Source organism: Aethalodelphis obliquidens, unplaced genomic scaffold, assembly GCF_003676395.1.
Source record: "Aethalodelphis obliquidens isolate GAN/ISIS:26980383/991018 unplaced genomic scaffold, ASM367639v1 scaffold20, whole genome shotgun sequence".
NCBI classification, from domain to species: domain Eukaryota; kingdom Metazoa; phylum Chordata; class Mammalia; order Artiodactyla; family Delphinidae; genus Aethalodelphis; species Aethalodelphis obliquidens.
Window position 1 is genome coordinate 5433823 of NW_020837964.1, and position 19260 is coordinate 5453082.

Below are 19260 nucleotides of genomic sequence, written 5' to 3' on the forward strand. Positions count from 1 at the left end.
TGCTTTGAAGAAAGGGGCTTCATCTGAGCTGGACACAGTATGAGGTGGAGCTTGGCTGTGGCTACGTTGTGTGGGTTGCACTGGGGCAGGAACCTGGACTCGGAGCTGACTGGGTCCAACACCAGGGCGCTTTCCCCTGTGGCGACGGCTAGCCTGGGGTCAAGACCAGGTGCGAGGGACCTGCCTCCTGAGGCTGAGGAATTAACACTCCAGCCACTGCCCCTGCCTCGTCTGTGGAAAAGAAGGCCTCAGAGCAGCACCGCGTGCTAAGTGATAGAGCCAAAGCAGCTCTGAGCCCGAGGCCGCTTCAGGCGCAAACAGAAATCAAGTGTCCAACTGTTCCTTGTTTGTCACTTGTTCTGAAGAAAATGATCCTCAAACAACATCAAGATGACACTTCAAGAAGGGAAACGAGCAAAGCGTGAAAGAAGCTGGAACATGTAAGTTCTGGTAGGAAAACACATCAGAGAAACGACAATCTGCCTCTGACCTTAAGAAAGGGAATCACAGGGGTGCCACTGAGGGTCGGCTGTGAGTTACCTCTCCCTCCCGTTATCACCTGATCTACAGCCAGCAAAAGAGGGGAGCCCTGTGCTCACACTACTGGCTATGCCCTCTGTCCCCAGGTTCTAGAGTGACAGTAGCTGGGGCCAAAGGTGAGATCATCTATCACTTACCAGCTGTGTGACCTTGGATTGATTCTTAACCTGCTCTTTGCCTTTACTTCCTATCAGCTGAATTTAGAATAAGATTTTTCTGGATAATCCAGGTGGACCCAATGTAGTCACAGGGTCCTTACAAGTGGGAGAGGGAAGGGGAGGGAAAACAGTGTGCGCGGACTCACCTCACCATTGCCAGCTGTGAAGACGGAGGAAGAGGCCACAGGCCAAGGAAGGCCAGGGCCTCTCGAAGCTGGAAAAGGCAAGGAAACCGACTCCCCTAGAGGCTCCAGAAGGAAGCAGCCCTTCCTGCTGACACCTTGATTTTAGCCCAGGGAGACCCCTATTTGACTTCTCACCTCAAGAACTGGAAGGTAACAGATCTGTGTTGTTTTGAGCCACCAAGCTTGTGATCATTTGTTATGGCAGAAACAGGAAACTAACACTGGTTACCTAACACATTGAGTCAATGCCAGGGTAGTGAGGGCAGAGTGAACCCCCAAAGCGACAGTCTCAGCATCACCGTGGTGGTGCTTATTCTATCACTTCGAGAGTAAGAGTTGGCCTCAGGTGCAGCCCACGGGCTGGACAGCCCCAGCCTGCCTCGAGCCCCGAGCAATGCGACGCTCCCAAGGGAAACTTGCCGGGAAAGGGAAGCAAGGATAAGCTTCATCTTATACACGGCATCTGCATGGTCATTCTCCCTTTGCAAAGCCTTTTCTAACCACTATTTAATTTATTCAGGAAGCAGAGTGCAGACACACTCAGGCAGCCCCTGCCCTTGATCTAGAAGTGGGGTTCGCTGCATCTCCATGAAAATGCCTCTGGGGAGCCTGTCTCAGTGGAGTTAGTTCACCTCTGAGCCTGACAGCACCCCCACAAATTTAGCCTTTCCTTGGAAATCTCCAGAAAAGGGGAATGTATAAGCTCCCTTTCAGGACTGACTATGGTCTCAAAAACTGCTCTCAGGTTGTCAAAGGACTATGGAGCTGCCAATTCCTAAGGGCCATGACGGCCCATCTAGTTCAGAGGTCACCAAACTTTTTCTGTAGGCGGGCAGAGACTAAATACTTCTGGTAATTAACAGAGAGCCTCACATAAAAGAGAGTAAGAAACACTAAACAGGAACTAAGGTGACGTAGAGTTCAGGATTAGGCTCTGCATTAAAAACTCAAAAGGATTCCCTTTTCTCCAGCCGGGACATGGAAGCAACCTGAGTGTCCATCAACAGAGGAATGGATGAAGAAGATGTGGCACGTATATACAATGGAATATTACTCAGCCTATAAAAAGGAAATTGAGTTATCTGTAGTGAGGTGGATGGACCTAGAGTCTGTCAAACAGAGTGAAGTAAGTCAGAAAGAGAAAAACAAATACCGTATGCTAACTCATATATATGGAATCTAAAAAAAAAAAAAAAAGCTTCTGAAGAACCCAGGGGCAGGACAGGAATAAAGACGCAGACACAGAGAATGGACTTGAGGACATGGGGAGGGGGGAGGCTAAGCTGGGATCAAGTGAGAGAGTGGCATGGACTTACATATACTATCAAATGTAAAATAGAGAGCTAGTGGGAAGCAGCCGCATTGCATGGGGAGATCAGCTTGGTGCTTTGTGACCACCTAGAGGGGTGGGATATGGAGGGTGGGAGGGAGACACAAGAGGGAGGAGATATGGGGATATATGTATACATATAGCTGATTGACTTTGTTATACAGCAGAAACTAACACACCATTGTAAAGCAACTGTACTCCAAGAAAGATGTTAAAACAAAAACAAAACAAAAAAAACTCAAAAGGAATAGAAAATGCATTACAAATTGTGAAATGCCAGTCCCCCAGGTTTCTGAGCCTTTATGACCAGCTGCTGAAGACCTCTACCTTGGGTCTACCACCTTTACCTGTGCCGTCCCCCAGGTGTTAGCCATTGACTCAATGCGCACCCCAAGCCAGGAGGGTATGATCCACTTTGGAAGGACACAGGGCTCTCCTCCCGACTTCTCATTGTCAAACATCGTCAACCTAGTCTTGGATCCATTAATGTTTGACCTGCTAAGCCATCATTTAATGAGGATGCCTTCTCTCCTGTCTTTCACTTTATCCCACCTTTGGAGTGCCTGGTCTGGCACACTGACCAAGGCTCAGTTTGACCCCAGCTGCAGGCAGGGAATGAGCATCTACAAATGACGGAACACAATCAAGCGCCTTTAGCAAGCATGTCATCTTTCCAACACGGTACCAGAAACATGGACTTTGCTTAAAGGAGTCCATTATGCAAATATCCATACCTTCAGAAGAAAGAAAATTAATATGGAAATGATCTTTGGCCACATAACGCCTTATTGCAAGAACAAGATAAGCCTTCTTCATAATAAAGATCCTAAAACAGCTGCCAATCAAACAAATCAACAGCTAACAGCTCCAGCCAACTGTGTTTAATAAACAATTTTGAGATAGCCCACTGATAAACTCACAAAGAAGACAGAACTGAAAGCTTGGAATTTTAACAGGGAATGCTCTCTTGGCCTGGAGATTGAGCCAAACTAAATGGGAAGGACCAGGCAAACACATAAAGCATTCCCCACCCCTCCACCCATGGATTTAGAATAAGGAGAGGTTTTCTGGTTTACTGTCTAGAAGGGAACTTGAAGGCTGAGCTCGGGGAAGGCAGGGTTTATCTTTTATCTCTCTCTCCCAGTGCCTGCTAGGTAGTGGGTTCTCAACAAATGAATGCATTTTTGAATTAATTTCTATTTCATGGCAATTTGAATGTTATTGTTGACTTTCTCGAATAAATCTTATCCTCCTGGAATGCAAATTGGATGTCACTCCCTTGCTTAAAGCCCTCCTAGGCTTCCTTAGAATAAAATCCAAGCTCCTTACCCTACTCTGCAAGCCCTGGTGGGACCAGGTCCCCCAATTCTTGCTACTTATTTCACCCAAAGGTATATTTAATGTCTTCACCATGAGTTTGAATTCACCACGCAGGTCTTCCTGGAGAGGACGTCATTTATCTGATTTGTGCCACTCTGGCTTCAGAGACCCAGGAACAGGACTCGCTGTCTCTCACTGTCCTCCACTGGCAAGCAGAGCGGTCTGGGCAAAATTCAAATCTGATCGTGTCACTCTTCAGCCTGAAATACTCTAACGTCTGCCCGTCACCAAGGGCTATTACATCTAAGCTCATTCCTTGGCATTCGGTCCCCCCTTCCTCGCTAGTCAAGTCCATTTCCTATTTCCCTCAGGAGTCACTGTCCCACTTCTCCAAAGCAGCTAACGCTCTTTTGCCCCCTCTCTCCAGAACACTCTCCTGCCCTGCCCTCTCCTGTCCCCTGGCGAACACTCCTCCTCATTCTTCATCACTTGCTTTGATGGCCAAGCTCTGTAAGGTTGTCCCTGGCCCTGCCCTTGTCCCATGGTGGTGTAGGTTATCTTGTTACAAATCATCATCCCCAACTAGACCAAGAGCTTTATAAGGACAGGGACAGTATCCCGTGCTGCTGTGCCCTAGAAATGAACAGACCTCTTGTCTATTCAAGCCTGATGAGTATTTCAGTGAACAAACCAGATCCTCTAAGAGGCCAGCCCCATGCTGGTGCCTGCAAAGCATGACACATGGGGTCTGTCCTGTGCCTTCTAGGAGGTTGAGTAACATCTCCCACCTCGACCCACTAGATGCCAGTAGCACCAAGTTGGGGCAACCAAAAATGTCGCCAGGCATTGCCAGATGTCCCCTGGGGGGGCACAGTCACCCTGGATGAGAACCCCTGATGTCAAGGATACCTGAAAGGGAACGACAGCATTCTTGCCCTCAGACCTTCCATCAGGCCTCCCTGCAAATGTCAACTCCAGGTGAGGCCTGCCTGGACCACGCAGCTGCTTCCATCACTCTCTGCATCTTTAATCTGCTCCATTTTTATTCCCAGCATGTATAACCACCTGATGTGTTACATACCCACTAATGTCTGTATATTGACAGAGTTCCATGAAGCAGAAACTTGCTGGTGATTTGCTGCTCTATCCCCAGTAACTTGAACCAATGGCTGGCATGAGTTAGGCATCCCATCGATGTCGGCTGAGTCAATAAATCTTGTAGTTGATCTGAAATATGTTTGACGGGGCTGCTGAGTGCATGTTGGCCTTCGTGTGTGCACAACCTTTTGGCAGTCCCAGGTCTCCTCTCCGTAAGTGCTGTCCACTTTCATACACTTCTCTTGGCTGGAAGAGAAGGCTCAGCTGGCAGAAGAGAGGCTCTTCCACACTCTTTTTATCCCGGGATTTTGCTCACAGATCCACTCCATTTCCAATCTCTAATTGATGCAGTCTGTTTCAATTAAACTTTAAGCAGGGGGCTGGCCAGAACTGAGGTGGGTGACCTGGAGGTCGGTAGCTCCGCAGACTCAGTGAGGACGTGGGTCACTTGTGCACTTATTCCCCATCACGGGACTCTGGGTTTCCACCTGCTCAAAGGGAACTTAGCCCCCATCACAACATCACTCCAGGTACGTCCTGGGAAACCCAAAGCTGACTTCACAAGTGCCCCCTGATCAGTGTCAGCTTCTTCCTCCTTCATCTGGGCCACTCGAGGGAGCTTCACCATGGTGATCCACCCCCTAGTTACTGACCCTTCCCGTGCCAAGGTGCTGCAGGAGTCTCTAGGCAGGGGGATGGCCTGCTTTAGAACTGTCATCCTTTGTCCCTTGGCCTCACAGCTGTAGTGCTTGAACCTGGAATCTTACCCGGTCTTTTGCCATTGGTTTAATTAGCTTCTGGTCCTCCAATTTTGCAAAGTATCTCATAAAAAAAATAATTTCCATCATTTTCTGCCCTCTAACCCCAAAGTGTCAAGCTCACTTTAAGGGGCCAGAGGAGGAGGACAGCCCGTCTTCACCTTCTCTTCGGCTCCTCCCCCCTCCTCCTCCCGGCTCCCGACAAACCCCTCCTTCCTCCCCCCCACCCCAGCTCATTTCTACAAAATGTGAAAAAAACCGAAACCAGCCCTGTATGCCTGCTGATGATGCAAATAGATGGAGAGTGGGGGGTGGAAGCTAGAACGGGCGTCTTATCTGTGTTTGCAGGGTCTAGTCCCGGAGGGGTGGCCACCGCGCCTGTTTTGGAAGGACAACAAAATCGCAGCAGCATTTTTGTTTCAGTACTGAGGGTCAAAACCATTTGTCAATTATCGAACTTGCTCTTACTTATAAATTTAGCAGGTGAGATAAAATGGGTCTAAAGGCTCTTGCAGTCCTGATATTGCGTGGTTCTTCAGCACCCTGGGCAAAAAAAAAGCCACCAAGTCATTTGAAAAAAAGCTACGAGGAAAAAGATTTGGTTATAGTTAGATCACTAAAACAAAAAAACACACAAAAAAAGAAAAATTGATCATCACACATTTATTCATGCCATGAACGTTTGGTAGGTCCAGACTGTGGGCCGGGTGCCTGGGAGGCGAGGGGAGGAGAAAGTTGAGGAGGAATGTGGGGTTCTCCCACCTGCCAAGATTCAAGTTGAACCTCTTCTGAGGAGTTTGTGCTAATGAAGTTTAGAAAATATGTTTCCATAGCCCGGAGTGAGGAAGCAGCTTTGCTTAGTGGACCAAATAAGTAATCAGTCGGGAGCAACTTGGTGGTCTAATCCATGTATGTGGCTGCTGCAGCGGTGTCGTTTAACCTCTTCATGCCTCACTTTCACCAGGTGCACCTGGCAGATAAGCCCAGGTTGCAAAATGAGGCGCTTGGAAACATGCAGAGCCAATCGGGAAAGAGTCAGACGGAGAGGCTTGGAGGTACTGGCGCGGGGAGAGGCTGGGAGCAATTCCTGAATTAATTTTTTCTAAAGTGAGTCAGAAAACAATCCGTTTACTTATTTATCAAATTGTGTTTCTCTGCATTTCAGTTTTTTAAGTGCTTGTCTCAAAAGAGACATCAGAAAGGAGTTTGTTTCAGATAGTCACTGAGTGAAGCGGTTGATTGAGGGGAGATAATATCTTTGGTTCTCTGCTATTGTGTGTTAGGAACTCCTACCTGTATATCTCATTTGACATTCACAACAAATCCACCGGGTTGGTGTCATTAACCCCAATCCTAGTGATGAATAAACTGGGGCATCAATGAATTATATTAACTCAGTGGTTCTCAAACTTGGCTTCACAGTGGAAACACCTGGAGAGTTTCATCAATGGACTGAGGTTTGGTCCCACTCCAACACATTCTGATCTAATTGGTTTGGAGTACAGCTTAGGCATTAGGGGTTTTAAAAGCTCCCCAGGTGATTTTTTTGAAGTGCAGAAAACTTTGAGAACCACAAATAACTTACTCAAGGTTACAGATCTAAGATGGCAGAAAAGCTGGCTCTACTGAGCCCAGGGCCAGCTTCTTCCTATCTGGAATTATTTTTGCCTGAACTGGCTCAAATCTTCTGAAGACACTTTCATCTCTGGCCTAAAAGGTTGGTCTGAGAAATAAGCAAAGACTCAGTCACATGGTATTTAACAGTCATCCAAAGTCTAGAGAAGAAAGAGCAAAGAGGCTTGGGACAAATTTGCCTGGCTCTCAGGGGCCATTAACGAAACAAAAACAAAAAAGGCAGATTTGAAGAGTATGGATTGGATTGAGAGGCCTTTCACATGGCGTACCAGAGCACCTGGAGAAATAAGCACCTTTCAGGCACACACCTATGACCCCAGCAGCACTGTAATGGAAATGGCTCAAAGGCCACCTTCCCTGAGGCAAATTAATGAATCAAGCCAGCTGCCCTGAAGTTAACACTTAGTGTATTTAGACCTGGGGTTCTCAAACGTCTGCCAGCATCAGAACCACCTGGAGGGCTTGTTAGGCCCAATGGGGGCCTGAGAATTTGCACTTCTGACACGTTCCCAGACGCTGCTGCTGGCCTGGGGGGCCGAGCTTTGAAAACTGCCCATTTGGATGACTGCCTTCTCTGGACGAACACACGGTGTTACTGACATTCAACCACTGAACTGCTCGCTGGATGCCTAGCACCTGCTTCACCTTTATTTCCCCTGCAGGGAGCTTCAACTATGAAACTGGTACATGAAGTGATGGCTTCCAGTTCTGGAACGCTAAGTAAGCGGTCGTGTGGAGCGCCATTCGTACACAGCCCGCTCACCACCTACAGCACCACGGGGAGATGGTCCTGCAGCCTCACCCTCATTCTAAAGATGAGAAAACAGGTCGAGAAGAAAATAACTTGCCAAAGGTGATACAGTATCAGGACAAACCATGAAATGGCCGCTATTCACCCTTTTTTCAACTATAAAAATGGCAATTTCATATGGTTCCTCCGTTAGCAGGGTCTGTCTACCCTCAGTAGGTCTGATTCCAAAGCCTAAACTTTTAACCCAAGTCCTCTGTCTCCTCCCAGTTAGGATGCTTTCCTAGGCCATATGTCTTATTGATCGACAGGACCAAAATGTTGAGACGAGATCACAGGGGTGAAGCCACACTCTCCAGGCAAGGACTGGTCACTGGCTCTCGGCTAGCCACCCTCATCACTGACCGCCTCTCACCTGCAATAAATTGTACCGTATAACTCATCCAGAGCAAGGTATATCCCAGATGGCGTGGCTGACCCTGAAGGTGACAGCCCCTGCCCCAGGCCCCTTGCTAGCTCAGCTGGAGTCCTTCCTATGATACAGGGTCTTCCCTGAACACATCTCATCATGACACTCGGTGAGGGAAGTGAGAGACACATGCAGTGGCTCTGCTTTGGGGATTGGAGGTTCTGGAAAGCATGGGATCAGAGTCACCCAGCATTTCAGGGCAGCCAAGGCAGAGTCGCTACCACCCAGCTCTGAGCATCGTAGGAGCAGGGTGACAGGAGGAGGTGGCAGTGATGATGACTCCTCTAGAACAGTGGTTCTCAGCTGGGGGCAATTTTGCCTCCATGGGACAACTGGCAGTATGTGGATGATTGTCATGACTGGGATTGGGGGATACTCTTGGCATCTAGTGGCTAGAGGCCAGGTGCACTTCTAAATACCCTGCGATGCCCAAGGCCAGCCCCCATAATAAAGCATTATCCAGCCCTAAATGTCGGTAGTACTGAGGTTGAGAACCCTTGCACTAGAATCTTATCATATATGGCTGGGTATTTCCTGTGGCACCCCTGTTTCTGGTCATTTTACATGTAAACCAGGTTGTTGGGTCTCTTTGGCAATTCTATAAGCCATCTGTACCCTACAATAAACCCTTTTCTTTGCACGTTAGTTGGAGGAATCACAACTAAGAAAGACAACCATGGGGAAGATCAGACTGGAGGATGAAGAAAGAATTAGCTTGTCCCCAAAACTGAGGGCTGAAGGAAGATTTCCAAGTACAAGTATTATCAAGGGCAGCTCAATTCTAGCAAGGTAGTGTGTGCATCATCCATGTACAGCATGGACGTTGTTATAACTCTCTAATCTGAGTAAATCTACATCTCCCAATTGCCATATGATTGCTGATGTTATGATACACATACTTCCACGTGACAGCAGCATTTTTCATCTTAATGTACTTTCTGCTAAATTGTCATATGTGTTAGCATTGGGGCGGAACCACAAATGAAGGGAAACACAGGAGCAAGGATAGATACTCTTTGCCTGTCTGGTGTATTCCAAATTCACAGTAATACTCTTAGCCATAAAGTCAAAACTTATCCAGAAATTGGCTCAAAGGAGAGCAAGTTGTATCCCAGAAAATGTGGGCGCATTTTCAGAAGGACACAGTGAAATCCTACTCGAGTTCTAAGACCAAGAACACAGATGGTTCCCTTTACCATTTCTATAATTGAGAATGATAACCGCATCAAGCTCACTTTTATAAACGTTAAATGAGATCATCACTTAGGGATCTAGCACGGAGCCCTGGCACGTTGTTAGTGTTCAATAAATGTTAACAGCCACATTAAACAATAATATATCTTGGGAACCACTTTGGCCCTCAGCTAACACGTCAGTAAGGACAAGATAATAAAGCTTGTGAATGTGGAGGTCTAGAGAGTTCTTGAGGATTTAATAGGTGCTCAGTAAATGTCAGTTCTTGGTCTCTTTCCAAGTGCTCCCCTCTTGTCCCATCCAACTGTGACATCCCCAGTGCTCGGTGCATCTCCCACGGTGGACAATGGAGCAGGGCAAAGGTATCCTGCCCGTGACACCTGCCCACTACCAAGGTCCTGTTTCCTGTTTCACCTCTCACCCCTGCTGGGCCCAACTCCAACCCCCCACCCGCCTAACAGACTCTGTCTCCCCCTCCACTCCTGTCCTCCCATATTGACAAATTTGCAGCCAGCAGATTATAGTCACAGTGTGAGTGAATCATTACCACCTGCTAATATTTTTATAGAATTTCATAAACTTGGTCATTCATGAATCATTTACAGTACTTTATTCCAGTGAAGAGTTCACAAATCACTCAAACACTGGCAAAATGCATAATAATGAGTAATATTTCAGGAGGCTTTGCATTAATATGTCAGCTTCCAATACTGCAGGAGCTAAATTATTTTGCCAGGTGCCACTTCGGGTCAGAAGCATGGGAAGCCCTTTGGGGGCTGCAGCAGGGAGAGTGGGCAGGTGGCCGTGGGCCTTGAAAAAAGACAATATTTAACAAGAAACAGATCATCCAGCGAGTCAAATCCCCTTCCAATAAGTGGAGTTCCTGGGAAAGAGGCCTAGGAATTTGCAGATTAGACATCAGAGTCTAGTTGGAGGTAAAATAGGAAGAAGTGTTTCTTAGTAATTGATAATTCAGGGCTTTAGAGGTGGAGAGAAACAGATATGGACCCCAGATTCAACACACACCAGCTGGGAGACCTTGAAAAAGTTATTTAACAGTTACTTGCTTGTCTATAAAATGGTGTTAACACCTACTTCTGAAGTCTCTTGTGTGAAATGGATTAAGTAAGACAATGTATATGACTTGTTTAGCACAACATCAGCCATGTAGAGTTCAATAAACAGTAACTTTAATGATGATACACATTCAGGGGCTCAAGGACAAATTCATCTCAGACTATTTCTTTTCGTGCAAATCTCTGAGGCTTAGTTCACAATGCTTTCTTGCTGGATTTGGAAAATGCTAGCACCATAGCATGAACTTGCATGTGAATAGCACTTACCTTTAAAATAAACAACAACAAAATTCACCCACGTGCTCTCTGCTTTTTAAACTTGCAAGAGGGGAAAGTAAAATGTGGGAATTGGAGACCCAGGATTCTGCTCTTTGAAGAAGCAGATCTGCAACCAACCACAATGCCCACCAGGGACAAGATGGATCTAACTGCACTAAGACAGTAAATCATTTCTAAACAGGTGCTTGAAATGAAGTGGATTTGCAACTTTCTTGTGCCCAAAGTATATTGAGAAGGCAGGAACCCAGTTCTCATTAAATCCAGAAATAGCAGAACCAAACAGAGAGTAATAGGTAGGGACCTTCCTCAGCAGGGACACGAAGAAAACAGGAAAAAGACTAAATTGAAGAGCGAGAGGCATGGGGGACCCGGCATTAGAAACTGGGTCCTCGCGAGGCTGGTGAAGAGTGGCTCAGGCCAGGCCGCCGTTTGGCTGCTGTAGCCCTGGTACTCCTTTCAGACACTGTATGCCCACCAAGCCCCAGCAGCCTCTCCACTGGGCACATGTGGCCCTGCGCCAGGGGTAAACCAAGACGAACAACCAACACGGCACAACTCCCTGGCATGTCACCTGTACACAGCGGCGAGGAACTTAAATCCGTTTATTTTGAAACAAAGCTGATGTGCTACGGAGTACATTATGAAACCACAAATAAACTCACGATTATTTAAGAGAAGTTCATGCTTGAGATGGGAAAGCTGGGCCACCACCAGTTTTCGTTTACCTCCTTTGCCTTTCCCCTCACTAATTCTCACTCATGTGATGAGACTGTAAGGGGCTTACCATGCCCCTGCTACTGTTCCAAACGCTTGACACGCATTAACTCATTTAGTCCATTAAATCCTATGAGATCAGTATTATTACTGTCCCCATGTCACAGATGATACAATCAAGGCAGATACCCTGCCCAAGTTCCCATAGCTAGTCCATAAAAGCTGTGCTTTTAATTCAGCCAGCATGGCTACATGCAAAGTTATGTTTGTAACTGCTACATACTACATGGCCTCACTTTTAAGGAAAAATATGAGATGCTCTATGCTACAGACCAGACTCTATTTTCCTAGCTGTTTAGCAACTATTAGTTAGCAAAAACTAGTCATTTCATCTTTTATTGGGCTGGCCAAAAAGTTCGTTCGGGTTTTTCTGTAACACCTTATGGAAAAACCCAAATGAACTTTTCGGCCAACTCAATACAAGCATTAAAGTTGCTAGTACGATCCCTATTTTATGGATGAGAATCACAAGATCAGAGAGGGTAAGTGGGTTTCCCAAGATCACACAGCTCAGTAAGCAGCAGTGCTGAGACTTGAACAACAATTTTCTGACCCCAGAGCCCTTGATATTAATCACTATTATCATTTACATAAAAATAAAAGTGACCCAAATTAAAAATAAAAAAATCATGGGGTTTTCTACTCAACCCTGCCCTCTGATACCTTTGTGAGCATTAGAAAGGGGCCGCCCTCTCCCTGTGGACACAGCCCTGAACTGCAGTGCAGCTTCTGGGGGCTGGGCGCTGGATGAGGCCTTTCTCATCCCTCAGCCATCCCCCTTGGGCAGTAAAATCCCTGCACAGTTGTACCTGACAGCCCTGCATTCAGCTTTTGGAAGCCAGAGGAAAGGGACGCTTCATGAATCAAAAATTCTCCTCAAAGAAAATCTCTGACTGGCCTCTTTGGCAACATCAAAACCAAGCCACCTGATGGACCAAAGGCCACCTTCTCCTCACTCCCACTCCCTGTGAGTCCCTGAATGTTGGTGTTTGAGTTCTTCCCGCTGTAACTGCCCCAAGGCATCTTCCCCTCACTGTCCCTGGAGATCAAGGTCATTGCCATCTAAGGAGAATGTTCACTCTGAGGTGGGCCCTGGTTTATGGAGCCCAGAAATCTCTCTCTGAATGTGGAAGGACTCCCAAAAGGGTGACGAAGTTTTAAACCACCTTTGGGTCCCACAAACATCAGAGAGGATCAATTAGCCATGCATGTATCCAAACTCTTGTTCAGCTCTTAAAATAGCTCTTACGGAGTCACCCCAAAAAGGCATCTCAGCCTCTCATTTACCAGTTCTCACTCCTGGCAGCCAGTTGTTTTCCAGTTTCTCTGATTCACGCTAGTCCTATTTCCAGGCTACAGAACACTCCCAAGAAGACTACTGCTCCTTTATTCTTTATCTTGTACCCTCTTAATTTCCTAGTAATTCTAGAGCTCAGCTTCCTCCAGGAATCTCTCTCTTTACTTAAAAGAGGAGCAGCAAATGCTATGAAGTTCAGTTCCTGTCAGGATAGAAGGAAAAACCATGAGTCTGTGGTAGACGTCAACCTTCTCACGGTTGAAGGTAGGAAACTGATGTTAAAAACTTGTGGAACTTAACCAAAAATTTTAAATCTTTTTCAGCAAAAGAATGAATAAGAGCAGCTCTGATTTACTGAATGCTCACTAGGTGCTGGGCATTGTGCTAAGAATTTGCAAAAATAATTTTATTTCATTTTATACAGTCCTTAGAGATGCTGGTACTATCCTCACTTTGTGGAGGAGAATCAAAAATCCTCAGAGAGGGTAAGTGGGTCGCCCAAGATAAAAACAGCACAGTAAACGGCAGTGCTGAGACTTGAATGGCAGAGGTCTGAATCACCATGCTATGAAATTATGAAATGTATCATATCTTTAGTTCCTTGTGTCTGAAAATTAAGAGAGATGCCTATCACAGGCAGGGAAAAAGTAGGGGGCATCTACCCATGGTCTGCAGCTGGCTTATCCACAGCACCTGGACACTGACAGCTGCCAGGTCACCTGTGGTCACCGTCAAGTCCAGCTGGACCTGGGAACTTCCGAGGGTGCCAACATTCAATTTCTACAACAACCAGATTCCCTGCCGGGGGTTCGCTGAGGATGCACACTGGTCACCCTTTGGCATCCTCTGACAGATGGTACCCCCTGCAGATGCTCACAGCATCTGCCTTTTGGCAAAGTTCCTGAGAGGGAGGTCCTCCCAGGACCCGGGACCCTGGAACACACTGTTCAGCAAGAGGCTGGATGGGCCTTTCCTCACCCACTGCCCTGTATTTGTCTAGTATTTTAATGCCTCTAATGCCCTCTTCTATCTTCTCCTCACTGGAAACTCACAGCAATCCAGCTGGTAGCTAGGCAAGTGTTATCTGCATTTTATGGGTGGAATCCTGAGGACCAGTGCTTACTGGGTCTTCCCAAGGTCAGTATCTCATGGTGACAGAGGAGGCTAGACCCAGGGTACCCATTTCCCAGCCAGAGCACTTGACTTGCCAATGCAATGTCTCTCCACCCTCTGTCTGCAGAAAAGGAAGAATATGGAGGTTTTTTTAGGGAAGAGGAAGTAATTTTGTTGAAGTGGGATTGGGATGTTCTTACACGGTGTTTTGACGAAAAAAAACCAGAGATGCCAAGTCCACTCCTAGAAACTGGCTGCCACCCCCCAGAGCCCAATCCAGGGAAATGCGCATGTGATGGGCAATGGTGATGGAAAGCAAACTCTGTTGACTGGGCCTTGTTCCCAAATGCCTGCTTCCAGCTCAGTGCGCTGCATCCCACAGAAGGCTTTCCCCGAAAATGGCTGGGAATCCTGTCCCATTTCTTGAAAAATGAGCTTACTGCCCTCAGAGGCTTGGGTCCTTAACAGAGGCTGTGAGATGGGGCTCTTGGGGGTGTCGTAGAGAGGGGACAGGACAGACCTGGAGCCTATATGAGATTTAATGCTCACCCCAATATCTGTGTGCAACTACTTTGGTCTCTGAATCTTGAACAGGTGTCAACTTCTGAAACTATCCTTTTACAAATAGCCTTTTGTTTCTCCATATAAAAGAGAAGCAAGTACATTATAGAAAAATCAGAAAAAAAAATCAACAACGCCAAATACAACCACCAACGCTTTGATTTTTCCTCTATCATGCTTCTTCACAAACATACCCACCATGATATGTGTAAATACTCCATCTGTAATGAGGATACCATATGTGTTGGTGTGTCTGTTTCCATGCAATATCTTGAAAATCTCCCATATAACTAGAACTTCTTCAAAAATATTTTAAATGGTTGTAGAAAACTTCCTTGCAAAATTGTGCCATAATTTAACCATTATATATTGCTGAATATTTAGCAACTGTTTCCATTTTAAGGATCGTGTCCTGCTATATCATCATTGTACAAAAATCTAACTAAATTCCTCCCTATTTCCTTAAGATGGCTTTCTAGAAGTAGAATGATCAGGTCCAAGGTTTTATACTTTTTATAGCTCTTCATTATCAAGCTGGTTTCTGGAAAGCCAATGTTAATGTAAGGTTTCTGACCTCCTCTGAGATCCCCCCAGGGTCCCTCTTCTTGGTTTTTAGTGCCCAAAGTCTCGCGCAGACCTGGGGGGCTCTGCTGATGAGATAGGGGCCCCCACTGCTGCTGTGTCAGGGTTCAGTGCCACTTGGCTTCCACAGAGACACACTTAAAGCCGCACAGCCCCGGGTTTGATGAAGCACAGAAATAATGAGCTCAGTGGGAGGGAAGCAGTCTTTGAAAGGCACATCTCTGCATGTGGGGTGGGCACTGCATGGGGGGAGGGGTACTCACTTGATAGGTAGCTATCGTTTCTCTGTCCAAGTTCCGTGTCACGGAGACGCTACCTGTGTTCTCATTGATTCTGAAAATTCCTTTAGGCTCTTGATCCACTCCCTTTCCAGTGAGCCGGAACTTGGACCCTTCCGGTCTGTCACTGTCGACTACCTGGTCAGAGAAACAGAGCGACATTTAAGACTCTGGCTGGAAAACACAGAGAAAGCACAGTACAAACACACCTCAGTGACCAATCCACTAATCACAGATGCCAACGCAGAGGTGCTCGATGAACTTGACTAAAGCAGCATCACCAAAAATAGCATCATTATTTAACACCTTTCATCCTAATATGCAAATCTTTGTGGCTTTCAGCCGGGGAAGCTTACCAGCCCTGGGGTGACATATATTGATGAATCTAAGAGGGAAGTAACTTCATGAAGTTCAAGGTTGGACATTTATATTATTTTTAACTCCCAGGAAACAGGCTTTTTTCTGCAAGTAAGACCAAATAAGCAATGGAAAACATTTGACAGTCCTATACCAGGCAGGCATTAATCAGGGTTCTAGGTATGTACACGTATGTAGTCATCAACAGCGCCACCTATGCCCTTTTTGCTACCAGGTACTAGGCATGGTGCTGAGAAGGAATTTTACACACACTTTAAAAAACTCTGACAACAATGCTGGGGGCAGGGAACATTATTATTCATACTTAATGAATGAAATCAATGAGACTCAGGGAGATTACACAAGCTTACCACGGTCACAGTTACTAAAGAAACAAGGATGGGATTCAGAAGCCATCTTCCACCTCCCTAGGGGCACTGCTGTGCAACACCGTCATTGCTGAATTCACTTTAAGAGAATTCCCTATAGGTGGTCAGCCTTGATCTGACATTTAAAGAATAAATTCAAAAGGTAAAGATATAGGAAGGCAGTTCCAGGCAGAGGGAACAGCATAGACAGGCAGCACGCAGGTTAGAGAGCCTCAAAAATTCCAGAATGGTTTGAGGAGAGGTGAGGTTGAGAGGTAATTAGGGGGCAAGTTTTGATGTCATCTGAAAGTATCCAACTAAAGAGAAAATTATAATTTGCATAGGTTAGTTCTAGAGTTCTAACAAGCATTCATGTATATTTAATATCACTTTATCATCAATACCTGCAGACATTAATTTGATTATAACACTGTAAAGGTCACTAACACAATAGACATTCAGAACCACAGATAAAAGAAAGCTAATACTGATCTGGCTGTCATCAATTTACAAGTAAACAGGCACCTATTGGAATATAGTCAACTGAGCCTGGAGGACTTAGGTGGCTGAACCAGAAATGTGCCTTCTGGTGGAATCAGGAAGAGGTGTGGTGGCATTTCTGTGGGCACCATGCCTGCAATTCTGACGTGTGCCACCAGGTGGCAGTGGTGCCTAAGGCAGCGTGAGCCTCATGGCAAGGCTCCTCTGCCAGGACCAGTGGAGTAAGAGCATGACGCAGTCCATAGGGCAGTACAGTTTTTTTCTGATTTAAAATATTCTTTATTAAAATACACTGAGAATTTTGATTAAACACCAGTTACCTCTGTTTGCATTTTTTTTAATTAACAGAAAATATCATCCAAAGCAAGACTAAAAATAAGGTATGTGGTATCTTCTGATGAAAAGAATTTTTAGTCACTGCTTGACTCCATTGAATCCAACTGACATTAGCCCCACTGCTTGGAAGCTCCATGAGGTCAACAGCCTCAGCATATCGGGCTCACCGCTGAGTCCCACGACTAGCAAAGTGCCGGGCATACCGCAGGGACCAACGCCAATATCTGTTTAATGAGGACCTCCACTGATTAGACAAACATATGTCTCAATCCTAGCTTGGCCGATGATCAGTCCTGTGACCTTGAATGTGATTCTTTGCCTCTTTGGTTCTCGATTTCCTTATCTATAAAATAGAGATAATGACACTTATTTCCCAGGGTTGCTGAGAGTTTGTTGAGATACTGTGTGCAAAGTACACTTCCTGGCACATAGAAGGGGCTCAATAAATCAGAACTGACAATTAGAATACTAAGATAAGAATGATAATAATAACAAAGTCATGCCATTGTTGTTAATGGGTAAGACTGACACCTCCAAGCATAAAACACATCTTAGCCACAATACAAAAAAATCCCTTTCTAAGGGAACACATTTCCTTTTTAGAAACAAAACTCACAAAAGTCTCTGGTTTCAGGACAGAAGTGATCTGGAAACACACTGTGGGAAGGGGCATCTGAGCCAGCCGTGTTCCTCTTTGTCTCTTTCACATTTACCATCGCTCCCCTCTTGCTCTTACCACTTCAGCTCAAATATGGATTAAAACCTCTTCCTTTTGCTTCCCTATACACACCCGTGGGACAAGTCCTCTCCAAAGGCCATACTAACTAAAGAGAAATGAACACGGGAAACCTACAAAGGCTATGGAACTGTCCTGCTTCCTAAGAGTGGACTTCTGACCACACCCACTAGAAAGGACCTGTCAGGAGAAGGCTTCTGTGATCTGTTCTCCTTTCTTCACCCTTCCCTGCTCTGAAAGCGTTGGGAGCACAGCACCCCAGACCTTCTGGAAGAAACACAGTGGGAGACAGTCCTGACAGCTCTCTTGAGGCAAACACTGCCATCCTCCCATTCCTCTACCTGCCATTCAGCATGGAAAGCTGAATTCTAGACTCAGAAATCCTCCCAGGGCAACTTTTCCTCCTGCTGTAAAGATCAGGTCTGTGTCATTTCCTTTCTCTCTCTTGGAGATCTTGAACCATGTGACCTCATGGAAGCAGGGTCTTGGAGAGAACCCTGTTTAATTAGTGCTGGCTGCTGGATTTAAATGAGTGATTCTCTGGGGAAGGAGCAAGACCTCTGCTCAGCAGTGCGCAAGTCTTCTCTCTCTCTCAACATTTTTTTTTAAATTTATTTTATTTATTTATTTTTGTCTGTGTTGGGTCTTCGTTGCTGCATGTGGGCTTTCTCTAGTTGCAGCGAGCGGGGGCTACTCTTTCTTGCGGTGCGCAGGCTTCTCACTGCAGTGGCTTCTCTTGTTGCGGAGCACGGGCTCCAGGCGCGCAGGCTTCAGGAGTTGTGGCACACGACCTTCAGTAGTTGTGGCTCACGGGCTCTAGAGCGCAGGCTCAGTAGTTGTGGTGCACGGCCTTAGTTGCTCCATGGCATGTGGGATCTTCCCGGACCAGGTCTCAAACCCGTGTCCCCTGCATCGGCAGGCGGATTCTTAACCACTGCGCCACCAGGGAAGTCCAACGTTTTGTTTTTAAAGGCCTGGCTTTGAACACATCAGTTGAACCTGCCTCCTGGTCCTCAGCGCTGTATCTGCTTTGAAGGAGCGCTCATAGCCACACCAGGCACGGTGCCCCCAGACTGATGAGCCGTACAGGGCTGCCAGCACAGGGAAGTGAAGGGCCTCATTCTCCCTGCAACAATTGGTCTCAAGATATGGTTCCCTGGACCAGCTTGGGCATCACATGGGAGCTCTTCAGAAATACAGATTCTCAGTCTCCACCCAGACCCCCTGGATCAGAAACGCTGGTGGTGGGGCCTAGCAACCTGTGCTTTAATAGGCCCCGTGGATGATTCTATGCACACCGGGGACTGAGGACCACCGATCTGGATGGATTTCAGCACCATCCACGCTCATTACGATTGGTGATGGTTTCCACCGTGACTGTGGGGAGACTTTGGCTGGAAAAAAGGCTGCGTCTGTTTGCTACCTCCCTTCCAGACCTATTTTAAATGTATAACACTATTAGGAACTCTTAAAAGCCTGTTTTCTAGAACGTCAGTAAAGCAGAGTTGGTATTTCTCCAAGTCCCACATTTCCGTGTGTATCAAAGGAACCCCAGGGCATGGAGGAA

At 46.3% G+C, this 19260-nt stretch overlaps 1 protein-coding gene across 1 annotated transcript in view; it reads right to left on the reverse strand.

Annotated features, from left to right (window-relative positions):
- Window positions 1–19260, reverse strand: part of CDH13 (cadherin 13) — a 1012715-nt gene that overhangs the window by 464106 nt on the left and 529349 nt on the right. The window contains exon 5 of the mRNA XM_027119160.1: window positions 15381–15533. Coding sequence (XP_026974961.1) covers window positions 15381–15533 — 153 coding nt within the window. The remainder of the gene's footprint in view (window positions 1–15380; window positions 15534–19260) is intronic.